The sequence below is a fragment of the Macaca thibetana genome, chromosome 1 (genome assembly GCF_024542745.1).
Source record: "Macaca thibetana thibetana isolate TM-01 chromosome 1, ASM2454274v1, whole genome shotgun sequence".
Classification (NCBI taxonomy): domain Eukaryota; kingdom Metazoa; phylum Chordata; class Mammalia; order Primates; family Cercopithecidae; genus Macaca; species Macaca thibetana.
This window is the reverse complement of record NC_065578.1, coordinates 94,581,209-94,598,729: the sequence shown is the minus strand read 5'-3', so window position 1 is coordinate 94,598,729 and position 17,521 is coordinate 94,581,209. Positions and strand designations below refer to the sequence as shown.

General features: G+C 39.7%; 2 protein-coding genes across 9 annotated transcripts in view; one reads left to right on the top strand and one right to left on the bottom strand.

Moving 5' to 3' along the window:
- ALG14 (ALG14 UDP-N-acetylglucosaminyltransferase subunit) overlaps window positions 1-17,521 on the top strand; it is a 435,379-nt gene that overhangs the window by 237,222 nt on the left and 180,636 nt on the right. The window lies entirely within an intron of this gene.
- TLCD4 (TLC domain containing 4) overlaps window positions 1-17,521 on the bottom strand; it is a 116,908-nt gene that overhangs the window by 20,247 nt on the left and 79,140 nt on the right. For all 8 annotated transcript variants that reach the window (XM_050778347.1, XM_050778355.1, XM_050778323.1 and 5 more), the window contains one exon: window positions 3,973-4,046. In XM_050778347.1, coding sequence (XP_050634304.1) covers window positions 3,973-4,046 — 74 coding nt within the window. The remainder of the gene's footprint in view (window positions 1-3,972; window positions 4,047-17,521) is intronic.

The window sequence follows — 17,521 nt, the reverse complement described above, 5'->3', positions numbered from 1 at the left end:
GCTATGTAACTTAAGATAGGTGTTTTATCACCAAGAGAGCTCCTTCTATGTAAATGATATGAACTGCACACATCACTTAGAGACCTCACAGGTTCCCACGTGGTCTGGTGGTTAAACAAAAATCTTACTAAAAAATAAAATTATTTTTTAAAAGAGACCTCACAGGTAATCTTGTTCCAGAGTATACCCTATGCACACAGACCTAGGGAGCCCGGTCAATCATCCTGAACATCTTCCTGCTTTGCTTGTGCCTCCGATGGCCAGTATCTTCAAAATTATTCATAAGGCTTCATTCAGAGTAAGCGCTCTAACTTATGTGTCTCTGATGTGGAATACTCCCAACTTGCTGTGTTATCCCTGTACTAAATAACAAAAGACAACATATAATCATAGAAGCCTTTCCTGGGTTTTAGATTTTGACTGAGTCTTGAAGGATAAATTTCTCAAAGATGGGGAGAAAATGGAGGATATGAATAAAGGAAAAAATATGAGAAAAACCCAAAGGAACATAAGACAGTAAGGATACAAAACTGATTCTAATGAATAATTTAAAAAAAGAGGCTGAAGACATATGGAGCACATCACAGAGAACTTCAGAAGTCAGAGAGAGATGTGTAAACAGGATGCAGCTTTCAGTGAAAAAATAAGGTAGTGAAAGTGGAATGTAAGAAAAATGATTCTGGTAATACTGTGAGGAAAGGACTGAGAGAGGTTGTATCTGGAATTAGGGAAGTCAATTAGAAGCTACTGTAGAAATTAAACCCTTGCATGTATGGCCAAATGACTTGACAAGGGTACCAAGACTACACAATGGGAAAAGACAGTCTCTTCAACAAATGTGCTGAAAAAACTATATATCCACATTCTAAGAATGAAGTTGAACCCCTATACCATATACAAAAATTAATTCAAAATGAATTAAAGACCTACACATAAGACCAAACTATGAAACTCCTAGAAGGAAATATAGGGGAAGGCCTCAGGATATTAGACTTGGCAATGATTTTTTGGATATGATACAAAAAGCACAGGCAACAAAAACAAGAACAGACAAATGGGACTTCATCAACTTTAAAATCTTCTGCACATCAAAGGAAACAATCAGCAGAGTGAAAAAGCAACCTATGGAATAGATGAAAATATTTCCAAATCATATATTTGATAAAGTATTAATATTCAGAATATAGAAGGAACTACAACAAAATAAATAACCCAATTTAAAAATGGGCAAAGGGCTGGGCTCAGTGGCTCATGCCTGTAATCCCAGTACTTTGGGAGGCTGAGGTGGGAGGACTACTTGAGGTCAAGAGTTCGAGACCAGCCTGGCCAACATGGCAAAACCCCATCTCCACTAAAAATACAAAATTAGCTGGGCATGGTGTTGTATGCCTGTAATTCTAGCTACTAAGGAGACTGAGGCACACGAATCACTGGAACCCAGGAGGTGGAGGTTGCAGTGAGCCAAGATCACACCACTGCACTCCAGACTGGGTCGGAGCAAAACTGCATCAAAAAAAGAAAAAAAAAAAAAAGGAAAAATGGGCAATTAACTTCAACAGGCAATTCTTTAAAGATATACAAATGGCCAACAAACGCATGAATCAAAGTAAAATGTGAATCAAAACCACACGACCAGCCAGGCACGGTGGCTCACACCTGTAATCCAAAATTTGGGGAGGCCAAAGTGGGAGGATCGCATGAGCCCAGGAGTTGGAGACCAGCCTGGGCAACATGGTGAAACTCCATCTCTACAACAAATACAAAAATTAGCCAGGTGTGGTGGCACATGCCTAAAGCCCCAGCTACTTAGAAAACTGAGGTGGGAGGATCCTTTGAGCCTGAGAGGTCAAGGCTGCAGTGAGCCAAGATCATGCCACTGCACTCCAGCCTGGGAACCAGAGTGAGACTCTGTATCAAAAAAAAAAAAAAAAAAAAAAGAAAAGAAAAAGAAAAACACATGAGATATCACCTCCACCCATTAGAATGGCTACTATCAGAAGAACAGAAAACAGCAAGTGTTGATGAAGACGTGAAGAAATCAGAACCCTTGTGCACTGTAAGTGGGAATGTAAAAAGATGTATGCATTATGGAAAACTGTATGAAGATTCATCAGAAAATTAAAAGGACCATGATATGATCCAGCAATCCCACTTCTAGAAATATATCCAAAAGAATTTGAAACAGGGTCTCAAAAATATATTTGTATGCCCATGTCCATTCCAGCATTATTCACAATAGCCAAGGGGTGCAAGTAATCTCAATGTCCATGGACGGATGAATGCATAAGGAAAATGTGTTACCCATACAACAGGAATATTATGCAGCCTTTAAGAAGAAGAAAATCCTGTTACATGCTACAACATGATGCACTTTAAGGACATTATAGTAAGCAAAATAAGCCAGGCACAAAAGGATAAACACTGTATGATTCCATTCATATGAAATATGTAGTCAAAATCATAGAAACAGAAAGTAGAAAGGTGGTTGTCTAGTGCCTGCAGGAGAGGGAATTAGTGTTTAATGGGCATAGTTTCAATTTTGCAAAATGAAAAAGTTCTAAAGGTCTGTTGCACAATAATGTGAATATACTTAACACAACTGAACTGTATTCTTAAAAATGGTTGAGATGGGCCGGGCGCAGTGGCTCATACCTGTAATCCCAGCACTTCAGGAGGCTGAAGTGGGTGGATCACTTGAGGTCAGGAGTTTGAGACCAGCCTGGCCAACATGGCGAAATCTCGTTTCTACTAAAAATACAAAAATTAGCCGGGCATGGTGGTGGGCAACTGTAATCTCAGCTACTTGGGAGGCTGAGGCAGGAGAATCACCTGAACCTAGGAGGTGGAGGTTGCAGTGAGCTGAGATGGCACCACTGCACTCCTGGCAACAAAGCGAGACTCCATCTCAAAAATAATAATTCACTAGTGATGATTATCAATATCACGAATTGTTAGTTTAGTTATTTACATTGTATGTATTTAAAATAAAAGTAGTCTTTTAAAAAAAAATTTTTTACAGACACGGTAGATCTCAGCTCACTGAACTCACTGTGTAAACTCTTGGACTCATGCAATCCTTCCACCTTAGCCTACCAAACAGCTAGAACTACAGGCAAGCACCATCACGTCCAGCTAATTTTTTCTTTTTTTTTCTTTTTGTAGGGATAGAATCTCACAATGTCACCCAGGCTGGTCTCAAACTCCCGGCCTCAAGCAATCCTCCTCTGCCTCAACCTCCCAAAGTGCTGGGATTTATAGACGTGAGTCCCTGACCCCAGGCAAAAGTAGCCTTTTAAATTTAAAAAAATAAAAAAGATTATGTATTTCAATGAGTCACTAGGATAATGTCAATATAAGAATTTGGGGACAGGCAAAAGTTAGTGTCAGGAATATGAGCTAAACCCAAAATGAGTCAGAGTGATATTTGGATATATCCATAAACAGCCCCATTGAATTCTAAGATTCAGTGAATATCATTCAGTTTTCAGTGTACAACATGGAGGGTGAAAGAATGAGCTGTCCTTGAAGTGCATCATGTTGTAGCATATGACAGGATTTTCTTCTTTTTAAAGGCTGCATAATATTCCTGTTGTATGGGTAACACATTTTCCTTATGCATTCATCCGTCCATGGACATTGAGATTACTCGCACCCCTTGGCTATTGTGAATAAGGCTGGAATGGACATGGGCATACAAATATATTTTTGAGACCCTGTTTCATCATAAAGCACCATCGTACTGCAAAGAGCAGGGTTTAAAAGCTAGCACCACCCCTTGCTAGCTAGGGAAGCTTGGGTAAGTTACTCTAACCTTTCCACGGCTCAGTTTCCTCATTTGTATGATGGTGATAAAAATTCATATTACAGATCCATATCTTTTATATAGTAACTTTAGGATCACAGGAAAAGGTTTTCCCCAAACTAAAAATAAACAGCATGACTTTAAAATAATAAATGATATCAGTAACATACCGCTGATTCACAAAAGGGCTGGAAAGCTCTGCAAGCAGGCGATAATTCCCAATGTATACCAGCACTCCATTTTTCTGAATGATAAACATAAAACACAACGTCAAGGATAACATTCTTAACAAAATTCTCAAATACTGTAGAAATATCCAAATAGCTTCTCGGCATAATGTAACAATCAATACCAAAACAGATCAAGAAGTTTTCTACCTTTTACTGTTAAACTGATTTTCTTGGTGAGAATATAGAAAGATCCTTGGAATTCTACAGTATTTTTAAAAAACAGTAAATTGGCCGGGCGAGGTGGCTCAAGCCTGTAATCCCAGCACTTTGGGAGGCCGAGACGGGCGGATCACGAGGTCAGGAGATCGAGACCATCCTGGCTAACACAGTGAAACCCCGTCTCTACTAAAAATACAAAAACTTAGCCGGGCGAGGTGGCAGGCGCCTGTAGTCCCAGCTACTCGGGAGGCTGAGCCAGGAGAATGGCGTGAACCCGGGAGGCGGAGCTTGCAGTGAGCTGAGATCCGGCCACTGCACTCCAGCCTGGGTGACAGAGCAAGACTCCGTCTCAAAAAAAAAAAAAAAAAAAAAGACAGTAAATTATACACTTATGGTCACTTATGTATATAGTGTCCCCTTAATGAAAATAGGCTTCAAGCAGTTGTCTCACGTTAAACAAGTGAACTCTGTAAATAACCATTAGTAATGGCATTTTCAAATTACTGTAGGAAAGAATGATCACAAAGTACTATGAATTTCAGAAGGTGAGGAGTTTTATAATGATTTAACACCCGATAGGAACTCACTTTTATATCCACTACTAAGTGGAAGCACCTTAAAAATCTCAAAAAAGCACTTATCCTAAATAACAATACATAAGCCTGTCAGTAGAGGTATATTTGCACAGTATGACAACATATGCCACCGTGTTTGTTCTGAAAAAAATATTTGTGAATCAGAAGATCCTAGAGCTAAATTTAGGATCTTTGAGACCTTTTTAAATTTAAACATAATACATTCCACCAATTAAATAATATGAAAAGTTTAGCAGAGTTAGTAAACATTGGAAAGAGAACCAAAAGTATACATTCTAAAAACTTTTAGAATATACTTTAAAAATTGCTACTAAGTAAATGGAGTCACTCCAGCACTTCCAATTCAATAAGAATTATGATTACATGCCAAAGAAAATAGTCCTCCCCACCCCAATACATTAGATATACACAAAAGTTTGGAAACTATTTTTCTACTGGCTACACCATGCTGCCTTCCAAATGAGAACAATATGAAGCATTAAAAAAAATAGGCCGGGCGCGGTGGCTCAAGCCTGTAATCCCAGCACTTTGGGAGGCCGAGACGGGCGGATCATGAGGTCAGGAGATCGAGACCATCCTGGCTAACACAGTGAAACCCCATCTCTACTAAAAATACAAAAAATTAGCCGGGCGTGGTGGCGGCGCCTGTAGTCCCAGCTACTCGGGAGGCTGAGGCAGGAGAATGGCGGGAACCCGGGAGGCGGAGCTTGCAGTGAGCCGAGATCGTGCCACTGCACTCCAGCCTGGGCGACAGAGCGAGACTCCGCCTCAAAAAAAAAAAAAAAATAGGTGGACTTTTTATTTGATAATTTTTAGTATTTATTCATGAAAATTATTTTAGGGATTCAAAATTCTAACCTAGATTATAAGAACTATCTTTAACAAGGTTAATCTAAAACTTTTTATAATCACAAATTCATTATCCTTAGCAATACTGGAATGTGTGATGAGGCAGAAGGAAGGAGGGATGACCAAACACACAGACACAGCAGGCAAGAGGAGCACTGAATACATAGGGGGTGACCAACTTTTCAGAGAGTCAACCAGGGCACAGCCATACCAGTCCAGAGGCATAACAACATATGAGAAAGAATTATGCAGAGGTTTTATTACTTTAACACACAAATATGAAGAATAGGTATTTATTTGAAATTATTATTCTATACTAGTTTTCTGTTATAATAAATGCTTTTATTTAAACAAGATGGAAGAAGTGCAGATTAATTTACATGTGCTTGCCTGTCTTATCCCAGACTTGAGAGACACGGTCTCCTTAGGTGCTTGCACATCTCCTCCATCAAGCCTGTATTAGTTTGCTAGTGCTGTCATAACAAAGTACCAAAAACTGGGTGGCTTAAGCAACAGAAATGTATTGTCTCACAGTTACGGAGGCTAGAAGTCCAAGATCAAGGGGTTAACAGGATCATGTGCTCTCTGCAGGCACTAGGGAAGAATCTGTTCTAGGACTCTCTGCCAGCTTCCTGCAGTTCCTTGGCTTGTGGCAGCCTAACTCCAGTCTCCACGTGGCATTATCCCTGTGTGCATGTCTGTGCCCAAATTTCCCCTTTTCATAAGGATACCAGTTATAGCAGATTAGGGGCCCACCATATTTTAATACAAACTCAACTAACTACATCTACGATGACCCTGTTTCCAACTGAGGTTACATTCTAAGGTATTGGGAGTTAGGATTTCAACCTATGAATTTTGGAGGGGACACAATTCAACCCATAACAATGTCCGATCCCAAATTCTTTCCTGCCTATTGTGCAATATGTTCTGTATTATCTCCCTAATTAAATTTTATGTGTCTTTCCCTCTGTCTATAACGTATCATTATATACTAATATATATAAAATACCACAGATTTCCATATACAATAATAACTTTCCTTCTCAGTGACATCTGGGACACTCTGGTGTTGATATCATAACTGTTCTCATTTTCATTATCTGAACTCTCAGAAAATAGTCACAGTATTCACAGTGTGGTAGGCTAAACTAACACTATGTCAATACAAATCACAACAGTTACTCCAATGGGCAAAGTCAATGATAGACTGTTACTGCTCACAATTACAACACATACAACACACTTAGGTTGCATCAGCGGATGATCCATTACTGTGAACTGCAAATCAGAGTTGCCATGATTTTGTTGTATCACAGGAAGGGGTTTCCCAGGCTGCAGGATTTTCAGTGGTAAAATGGTAGGACTAGGACAGCTCTGAATAGGCCACTCTTATCTTTGTTTTATTATAAATGCATTTAGGCTGGGCATGGTGGCTCACACAGGTAATCCCAGCACATTGGGAGGCCGAGGCAAGATCACTTGAGCCCAGAGGTTCGAGACCAGCCTGGGCAAACACAGCAAAACTCCATCTCTATACAAAAATTAAAAATAACAAATAATTCATTTTAATGTATATTCAAAATCACATTTGCAGCTAAAAAAAAAAAAGCAAAGGGATGAGAAAAGCACAAATGTCTGAGCCCTCTAATTTATTCAGCATAAAGAAGCACTTTAAAGATAATAAGGAACAAATTGCCATTTGCATTTCAAACTCCGTAGGTATTTTGTATGCTTTTTTAATGAAAAAATTTGGTGCCTTTTCAAAGTTTAGGTGAGTTTTCTCAAAAGAATTGCTTGGAATATTTAAGAAGAAGTTAAAATAACAAGTAAAGTAAAACAAGACAAATTAAATGTTCTGGTTTTTTTGCTACCTCTTTAGTTAAATTCTATAGTGAATTAGGGCAAGGAGAACTTTGAAAATAGTACACAACTAAAATATCACTCAAGGGGACAAAAAAATGAAAGGAAAAAGTTATTTTAATGAGATTCTTACTTCAGCCAGACACAAACATCTTAGAAAGATTTGTATTATGGCTGGGTGTGGTGGCTCACGCCTGTAATCCCAGGAGGAGGACGAAGCAGGTGGATTACGAGGTCAGGAGATCAAGACCATCCTGGCTAACACGGTGAAACCCCATCTCTACTAAAAATACAAAAAATTAGCTGGGCGTGGTGGCGGGCACCTGTAGTCCCAGCTACTCAGGAGGCTGAGGCAGGAGAATGGGGTGAACCCGGGAGGCGGAGCTTGCAGTGAGCCGAGATCGTGCCACTGCACTCCAGTATGGGTGACAGAGTGAAACTCTGTCTCAAAAAAAAAAAAAAAAAAGAAAGAAAGATTTGTATTATTATAATCCCTCACTAAGATAAATTCATGTATATAATAAACATGAAGCATTAAAAAAATTATAAGTGAACTTTTTACTCCTTAAGGATAACTTCTCTCATTCATAACACTGACTTTCTCCCCTCAAAGGTGATTTTTCTTCTGATCTATTTTTCCTAACAATTCTCTTTAGTTGTTCTAAGTCTATGGCATTCTACATAACTACATTCAATATTTAGAGAACATGACAGATCAGACTGCTGCAAAACGTTATTAGTTAATGTGTTCCTAAGGTCAGCCAAAAGTCTTGCTAAATTTCTTACTATATCCTTCAAATAAATAGTTTTTCCAAAGATGAGATCAAATACCAAAATTTATTTTTATACAACTTATAAAGTATTTTAAAGCAGACTCCCCAAAGTCATGTAAAATATCAAAATACTATAGCAGCAACAGCCTGAGCCTTAATTAAACTTTAAAAACCATTTTAGACTGGGTGCAATGGTGCACACCTGTAGTCTGACTCAGCTACTTAGCTAAGGCAGGAAGATCACCTGAATCCAGAAGTTTGAGGTTGTGGCTGTAAACTGTGATCACACTACTGCACACCAGCCTGGGTGACACGGCGAGACAGTTTCTTAAAACAAAATTTTAAAAGATTCTAAAAATTTCTCTCTAGTTAATATTAACTTTAAAAATTAAAAAAAAAATCACGAAATATACTATATGACCTTTTTTGAGAGTTTAAAAGATTACTTTTTCCAACTCCTTTCATATTGGTAAAGAGTTAAAAGTATTAACCAAAGTACCAAATAAATATCAGATAAAACTTGACTTCATGATTTTCATTAAGTACTAAAAGAGTCATTGTAAAAATGGTAAATCTGATGTTATGTTCATCTAAACAACTTTGGCCAAAGTGCAAAGTTTCCACACTTTGAGGAAACTGTCTCTTGAATTTGAAAAAAATTGGGCATAACATCTTGGCCCTTCTCATTCCTCTCTCCTCTTCCCAAAGAGAATGGTTAGTTCTAGTATTTCTAGCCCAATGGTTCTCGTGTAGTTCCCAGATAAGAGCATCAGCATGACCTGGGAACTTGCTAGATATGCATATCCCTGGGCCCCATCCAAGACATACTGAATGGGAAACCATGAGGGGTGGGACCAGCAGCTGTGTTTTGCAGGCCCTCCAGGTGATTCCAAGGTATACTAAAGTGAGAGAAGTGCTTTCCTAGTCTAGAAATTGCCAGGCATCTATAAGCCCCAAGGACCTAGCTCCCTACTTCTCAGAAACCGTGCTGAGCAAAGGTTTATAAACACCTACCCCAGACTGCACAGCTCTTAAGGTGGACCTGCTACATTCCTCTAGAACAGTTTTTCCTGACCCCTTAACTCTTAGCTGGGAGAACCCCCAGTCAACTGTCTCCACAGATGCCTCTGTTTATCTATTAAAGTACTTAGCTCCTTGCAAATATCTACATTTCCTGTTCCTTATTCACTACTATATCCATAAAGCCTCACACAGTGCCTGGTCCATGTTTCCTGAGTTAAACCTTGCCTTCTCACTGCTGTTAAACAAGCACATCACCTCTAAAGTCAAAATCCAAAGAGTCCTTCAGGCCTATTTCTGAGTGGGAGGGAGGATTATCAGAATATTAGCCTTTGGCTAGACGTGGTGGCTCATGCCTATAATCCCAGCCTTCAGGAGGCTGAGGCAGGGGGATCATTTGAGCCCAGTAAGGGCAACATTAGTGAGACCCTGTCTCTTAAAAAAAAAAAAAAAAAAAAAGAACACTCACATTTCATTCCAAAAGAAAAGAGAAAATCATCCAGATTTTAATCTCATAAAGATACCAGTGGAACAGAATTAGAAGTTATCAAACTTGTTATGAGAAAATAAAAATGTCTGAATCTCCAAACATTGATACATTTAGATTTAGTGAAGCAAGGCTGGTAAAAGTGGGTAAGCACGCAGAAGAGGTAGGGGAATGTAGGGCCCATGTAACAGAAGTAAAACATCTAGAAGCAGACAGTTAGTAAGCACACTAGCAAACTAAGGAGCAATAGGATGTAGTCTAAAAGAAAGACAAACCAGGGTTATAGCTCTGCCCTTACAAGCCGTGTGACCTTGTGCCTATTACTGAACTCCTCTGATCCTATTCCAAGAAATCTATAACAAAGGGTTAATGCTTTTAAACTGGGTGGAGCCCACCACAGCTCAAGGAGGCCTGCCTGCCTCTGTAGACTCTACCTCTGGGGGCAGGGCATAGCTGAAAAAAAGGCAGCAGAAACTTCTGCAGACTTAAACATCCCTGTCTGACAGCTTTGAAGAGAGCAGTGGTTCTCCCAGCACAGAGTTTGAGATCTGAGAACGAACAGACTGCCTCCTCAAGTGGGTCCCTGACCCCCAAGTAGCCTAACTGGGAGGCACCTCCCAGTAGGGGCCGACTGACACCTCATACGGCCGGGTGCCCCTCTGAGATGAAGCTTCCAGAGGAAGGATCAGGCAGCAACATCTGTCATTCTGCAATATTTGCTGTTCTAGAGCCTCTGATGGTGATACCGAGGCAAACAGGTCTGGAGTGGACCACCAGCAAACTCCAACAGACCCGCAACTGAGGGTCCTGACTGTTAGAAGGAAAACTAACAGAAAGGATATCCACACCAAAGCCCCATCTGTACATCACCATCATCAAAGACCAAAGGTAGATAAAACCACAAAGATGGGAAGAAACCACAGCAGAAAAGCTGAAAATTCTAAAAATCAGAGCAGCTCTTCTCTTCCAAAGGAATGCAGCTCCTCGCCAGCAACAGAACAAAGCTGGATGGAGAATGACTTTGATGAGTTGAGAGTAGAAGGCTTCAGACTATCAATAACAACAAACTTCTCCGAGCTAAAGGAGGATGTTCGAACCCATAGCAAAGAAGCTAAAAACCTTGAAAAAAGATTAGACGAATGGCTAACTAGAATAAACAGCATAGAGAAGACCTTAAATGACTTGATGGAGCTGAAAACCATGGCACAAGAACTACCTGACGCATGCACAAGCTTCAGTAGCCAATTCAATCAAGTGGAAGAAATGGTGTCAGTGATTAAAGATCAAATGAATGAAATGAAGTGAGAAGAGAACTTTAGAGAAAAAAGAGTAAAAAGAAATGAACAAAGCCTCCAAGAAATACGGGACTATGTGAAAAGACCAAATCTATGTCTGATTGGTATACCTGAAAGTGACGGGGAGAACGGAACCAGGTTGGAAAACACTCTTCAGGACATTATCCAGGAGAACTTCCCCAACCTAGCAAGGCAGCCAACATTCAAATTCAGGAAATACAGAGAATGTCACAAAGATATTTCCTCGAGAAAAGCCAACTCCAAGACACATAATTGTCAGATTCACCAAAGTTGAAATGAAGGTAAAAAATGTTAAGGGCAGCCAGAGAGAAAGGTCGGGTTACCCACAAAGGGAAGCCCATCAGACTAACAGCAGATATCTCGGCAAAAACTCTACAAGCCAGAAGAGAGTGGGCCACCAATATTCAACATTCTTAAAGAAAGGAATCTTCAATGCAGAATTCCATATCCAGCCAAACTAATCTTCATAAGTGAAGGAGAAATAAAATCCTTTACAGACAAGCAAATGCTGACAGATTTTGTCACCACCAGGCCTGCCTTACAAGAGCTCCTGAAGGAAGCACTAAACATGGACAGGAACAACCAGTAACAACCGCTGCAAATGCATGCCAAATTGTAAAGATCATCGATGCTAGGAAGAAACTGCATCAACTAATGGGCAAAATAACCAGCTAACATCATAATGACAGGATCAAATTCACATATAATAATATTAACCTTAAATGTAAATGGGCTAAATGCTCCAATTAAAAGATACAGACTGGCAAATTGGATTAAGAGTCAAGACCCATCAGTGTGCTGTATTCAGGAGACCCATCTCACATGCAAAGACACACATAGGCTCAAAATAAAGGGATGGAGGAAGATCTACCAAGCAAATGGAAAACAAAAAAAAGCAGGGGTTGCAATCCTAGTCTCTGATAAAACAGACTTTAAACCAACAAAGATCAAAAGAGACAAAGAAAGCTATTACATAATGATAAAGGGATCAATTCAACAAGAAGAGCTAACTATCCTAAATATACATGCACCCAACACAGGAGCACCCAGATTCATAAAGCAAGTCCTTAGAGACCCACAAAGAGACTTAGACTCTTACACCATAATAATGGGAGACTTTAACACCCCACTGTCAACACTAGACAGATCAACGAGACAGAAGGTTAACAAGGATATCCAGGACTTGAACTCAGCTCTGCACCAAGAGGACCTAATAGACATCTACAGAACTCTCCACCCCAAATCAATAGAATATACATTCTTCTCAGCACCACATTGCACTTATTCCAAAATTGACCACATAGTTGGAAGTAAAGCACTCCTCAGCAAATGTAAAAGAACAGAAATTATAACAAACTGTCTTTCAGACCACAGTGCAATCAAACTAGAACTCAGGATTAAGAAACTCACTCAAAACTGCTCAACTACATGGAAACTGAACAACCCACTCCTGAATGACTACTGGGTATGTAATGAAATGAAGGCAGAAATAAAGATGTTCTTTGAAACCAATGAGAACAAAGACACAACAGCAGAATCTCTGGGACACATTTAAAGCAGTGTGTAGAGGGAAATTTATAGCACTAAATGCCCACAAGAGAAAGCAGGAAAGATCTAAAATTGATACCCTAACATCACAATTGAAAGAACTAGAGAAGCGGCCGGGCGCGGTGGCTCAAGCCTGTAATCCCAGCACTTTGGGAGGCTGAGACGGGTGGATCACGAGGTCAGGAGATCGAGACCATCCTGGCTAACACAGTGAAACCCCATCCATCTCTGCTAAAACTACAAAAAACTAGCCGGGCGAGGTGGCAGGTGCCTGTAGTCCCAGCTACTCCGGAGGCTGAGGCAGGAAAACGGCGTGAACCCGGGAGGCGGAGCTTGCAGTGAGCTGAGATCCGGCCACTGCACTCCAGCCTGGGTGACAGAGCGAGACTCCATCTCAAAAAAAAAAAAAAAAGAACTAGAGAAGCAAGAGCAAACACATTCAAAAGCTAGCAGAAGGCAAGAAACTAAGATCAGAGCAGAACTGAAGGAGACAGAGACACAAAAAAGCCTTCAAAAAATCAATGAATCCAGTAGCTGGTTTTTTGAAAAGATCAACAGAACTGACAGGCCACTAGCAAGACTAATAAAGAAGAAAAGAGAGAAGAATCAAATCCACACATAAAAAATGATAAAGGGGATATCACCACCAATCCCACAGAAATACAAACTACCATCAGATAATACTATAAACACCTCTATGCAAATAAATTAGAAAATCTAGAAGAAATGGATAAATTCCTGGACACATACACCCTCCCAAGACTAAACCAGGAAGAAGTCAAATCCCTGAATAGACCAGTAACAGGCTCTGAAATTGAGGCAATAATTAATAGCCTACAAACCAAAAAAAGTCCAGGACCAGACGGACTCACAGCCGAATTCTACCAGAGGTACAAAGAGGAGCTGGTACCATTCCTTCTGAAACTATTCCAATCAACAGAAAAAGAGGGAATCCTCCTAACTCATTTTATGAGGCCAGCATCATCCTGATACCAAAGCCTGGCAGAGACACAACAAAAAAAGAGAATTTTAGACCAATATCCCTGATGAACATCAGTGAAAAACTCCTCAATAAAATACTGGCAAACCGAATCCAGCAGCACATCAAAAAGCTTATCCACCATGATCGAGTTGGCTTCATCCCATGGATGCAAGGCTGGTTCAACATATGCAAATCAATAAACATAATCTATCATATAAACAGAACCAAAGACAAAAATCACATGATTATCTCAACAGATGCAGAAAAGGCCTTTGACAAAATTCAACAGCCCTTCATGCTAAAAACTCTCAATGAACTAGGTATTGATGGAATGTATCTCAAAATAATAAGAGCTATTTATGACAAACCGACAGCCAATGTCAAACTGAATGGGCAAAAACTGGAAGCATTCCTTTTGAAAACTGGCACAAGACAGTGATGCCCTCTCTCACCAGTCCTATTCAACACAGTGTTGGAAGTTCTGGCCAGGGCAATCAGGCAGGAGAAAGAAATAAAGGGTATTCAGTTAGGAAAAGAGGAAGTTAAATTGTCTCTGTTTGCAGATGACATGATTGTATATCTAGAAAACCCCATCGTCTCAGCCCAAAATCTCCTTAAGCTGATAAGCAACTTCAGCAAAGTCTCAGGATACAAAATCAATGTGCAAAAATCACAAGCCTTCTTATACACCAATAACAGACAAACAGAGAGCCAAATCATGAATGAACTCCCATTCACAATTCCTTCAAAGAGAATAAAATACCTAGAAATCCAACTTACAAGGGACGTGAAGGACCTCTTCAAGGAGAACTACAAACCACTGCTCAACGAAATAAAAGAGGACACAAACAAATGGAAGAACATTCCATGCTCATAGATAGGAAGAATCAATATCGTGAAAATGGCCATACTGCCCAAGGTAATTTATAGATTCAATGCCATCCCCATCAAGCTATCAATGACTTTCTTCACAGAATTGGAAAAAACTACTTTAAAGTTCATATGGAACCAAAAAAGAGCCCACATTGCCAAGACAACCCTAAGCCAAAAGAACAAAGCTGGAGGCATCACACTACCTGACTTCAAACTATACTACAAGGCTACAGTAACCAAAACAGCATGGTACTGGTACCAAAACAGAGATATAGACCAATGGAACAGAACAGAGCCCTCAGAAATAATACCATACATCTACAACCATCTGATCTTTGACAAATCTGACAAAAACAAGCAATGGGGAAAGGATTCCCTATTTAATAAATGGTGCTGGGAAAACTGGCTAGCCACATGTAGAAAGCTGAAACTGGATCCCTTCCTTACACCTTATACAAAAATTAATTCAACATGGATTAAAGACTTAAATGTTAGACCTAAAACAATAAGAAACCCTAGAAGAAAACCTAGGCAATACCATTCAGGACACAGGCATGGGCAAGGACTTCATGACTAAAACACCCAATTAAACTAAAGAGCTTCTGCACAGCAAAAGAAACTACCATCGGAGTGAACAGGCAACCTACACAATGGGAGAAAATTTTTACAATCTACCCATCTGACAAAGGGCTAATATCCAAAATCTACAAAGAACTCAAATAAATTTACAAGAAAAAATCAAACAGCCCCATCAAAAAGTGGGCAAAGGATATGAACAGACACTTCTCAAAAGAAAACATTGATCAGCCAACAGACACATGAAAAAATGCTCATCACCACTGACCATCAGAGAAATGCACATCAAAACCACAATGAGATACCATCTCACACCAGTTAGAATGGCGATTATAAAAAAGTCAGGAAACAACAGATGCTGGAGAGCATGTGGAGAAATAGGAACACTTTTACACTGTTGGCAGGACTGTAAACTAGTTCAACCATTGTGGAAGACAGTGTGGCGATTCCTCAAGGATCTAGAACTAGAAATACCATCTGACCCAGCAATCCATTACTGGGTATATACCCAAAGGATTATAAATCATACTGCTATAAAGACACATGCACACATATGTTTACTGCGGCACTATTCACAATAGCAAAGACTTGGAACCAACCCAAATGTTCATCAATGACAGACTGGACTAAGAAAATGTGGCACATATACACCATGGAATACTATGCAGCCATAAAAAAGGATGAGTTAATGTCCTTTGTAGGGACATGGATGAAGCTGGAAACCATCATTCTCAGCAAACTATCGCAAGGACAGAAAACCAAATACCGTGTGTTCTCACTCACAGGTGGGAACTAAACAGTGAGAACACTTGGACACAGGAAGGGGAACATCACACATCGGGGCCTGTTGTGGGGTGGGGGAACGGGGAAGGGATAGCATTAGGAGATACACCTAATGTAAATGACGAGTTAATGGGTGCAGCACACCAACATGGCACATGTACACATATGTAACAAATCTGCACATTGTGCACATATACCCTAGAACTTAAAGTATAATTTAAAATATTAATTAATTTTTTTAAAAAAGTATCAAGAGGCCAGGGGTGGTGATTCATGCCTGTAATCCTAGCACTTTGGGATGCAGGAGGATCACTTGAGCCCAGTGGTTTGAGACCAGCCTGGGCAACATAGGCTGACCCCATCTCTACAGAAAATTTTTAAAAATTAGCCAGGTATAGTGGTGAATGTCTATGGTCCCAGCTACTCAGGAGGCTGAGGCAGGAAGATCGCTTGGCCCTGGGAGGTCAAGGCTGCAGTGAGCCCTGACACTGCCACTGCACTCCAGCCTGGGCAACAGAATGAGACTCTGTCTCAAAAAAATAAATTAAATAAATAAATAAATAAATAAATAAGTATCAAGGGATGCTGTAGGACCAGAAATAAGAATACTTAAAGTTTTAAAAGGAACTGAGAGACAACTAGCATTCCCTAACTACATTGGGAGGAAGAAGGGAAGACCAATAGAGGTATGAACATTAAATTCTTGTCCACCATAGCAAGAAAATACTATCTAACATTATTACCCAACATTGACAAATCAAGATGTGGACAGTCTCTGAACATGGCCACATAAATTCCTTCCCTCCCTGTATGTGCAACATGTTCCTCATATCAAGAGATGGTCTTATTTCCCACCACTTAAATCTGAACTGCCGTTAGCAACTCACTTGATAAATAGAATATACTGGAATTACCTATGTAGTGAGTCTTCTGAAGCCACATCCTAAGAAGTTTTGCAGCTTCCTCCTGGGTCTCTTGGAACAATCACTCTTGAAATGTTCTTCAGAACACAATTACGAGGCTGTGAGAAAAGCCCAAGCTACATGGAAGGACCACATATAGATACTTTCCCACTGAACTCCTACCAATGAGCCTTTAGATAATTCCAGCCTCAGCTGCCATTTAACAGCACCCACATGAGACATCAAGCAAGACTGCCCAACTGGCTTGCTTTCTCCTTTCATTTTTTAAAAATATAATTAAGAACTCATGAGTCAGTGGATTTCAATCAACCACAGTCATTATTCTAATTGATGATCAAAATGTCACATTTTAAGCCAAGAGAAGAGCCTTCATATTGGATCTTGTGTCCTTTTGACACGGTCCCATTAGTCTTTGATAGGTTCCTTGCTTTCTGACCCAAGATTGCCACTTCAATGTGTAAAATGAAAATTTAAATTTTCATTTTGATCACATTTTTATAATATACATGTTATATATTTATATGAGAAATGCTGTTTTTGATATACGCATATACACGGATGCATATAGGAAAAAAGTACATTCCTCAATGTAACTGTTAAGTAAGTAAATAACATAATAGTTATATAGGTTGTGAGACTGGGGCATCATTTTTTCTTTTTGCTTGTCAATATTTCCTAATCCTCAAATAAAAACGAATTACCTATAATAACTTTTTTTAATGGACTCTGCTAAAACATTAT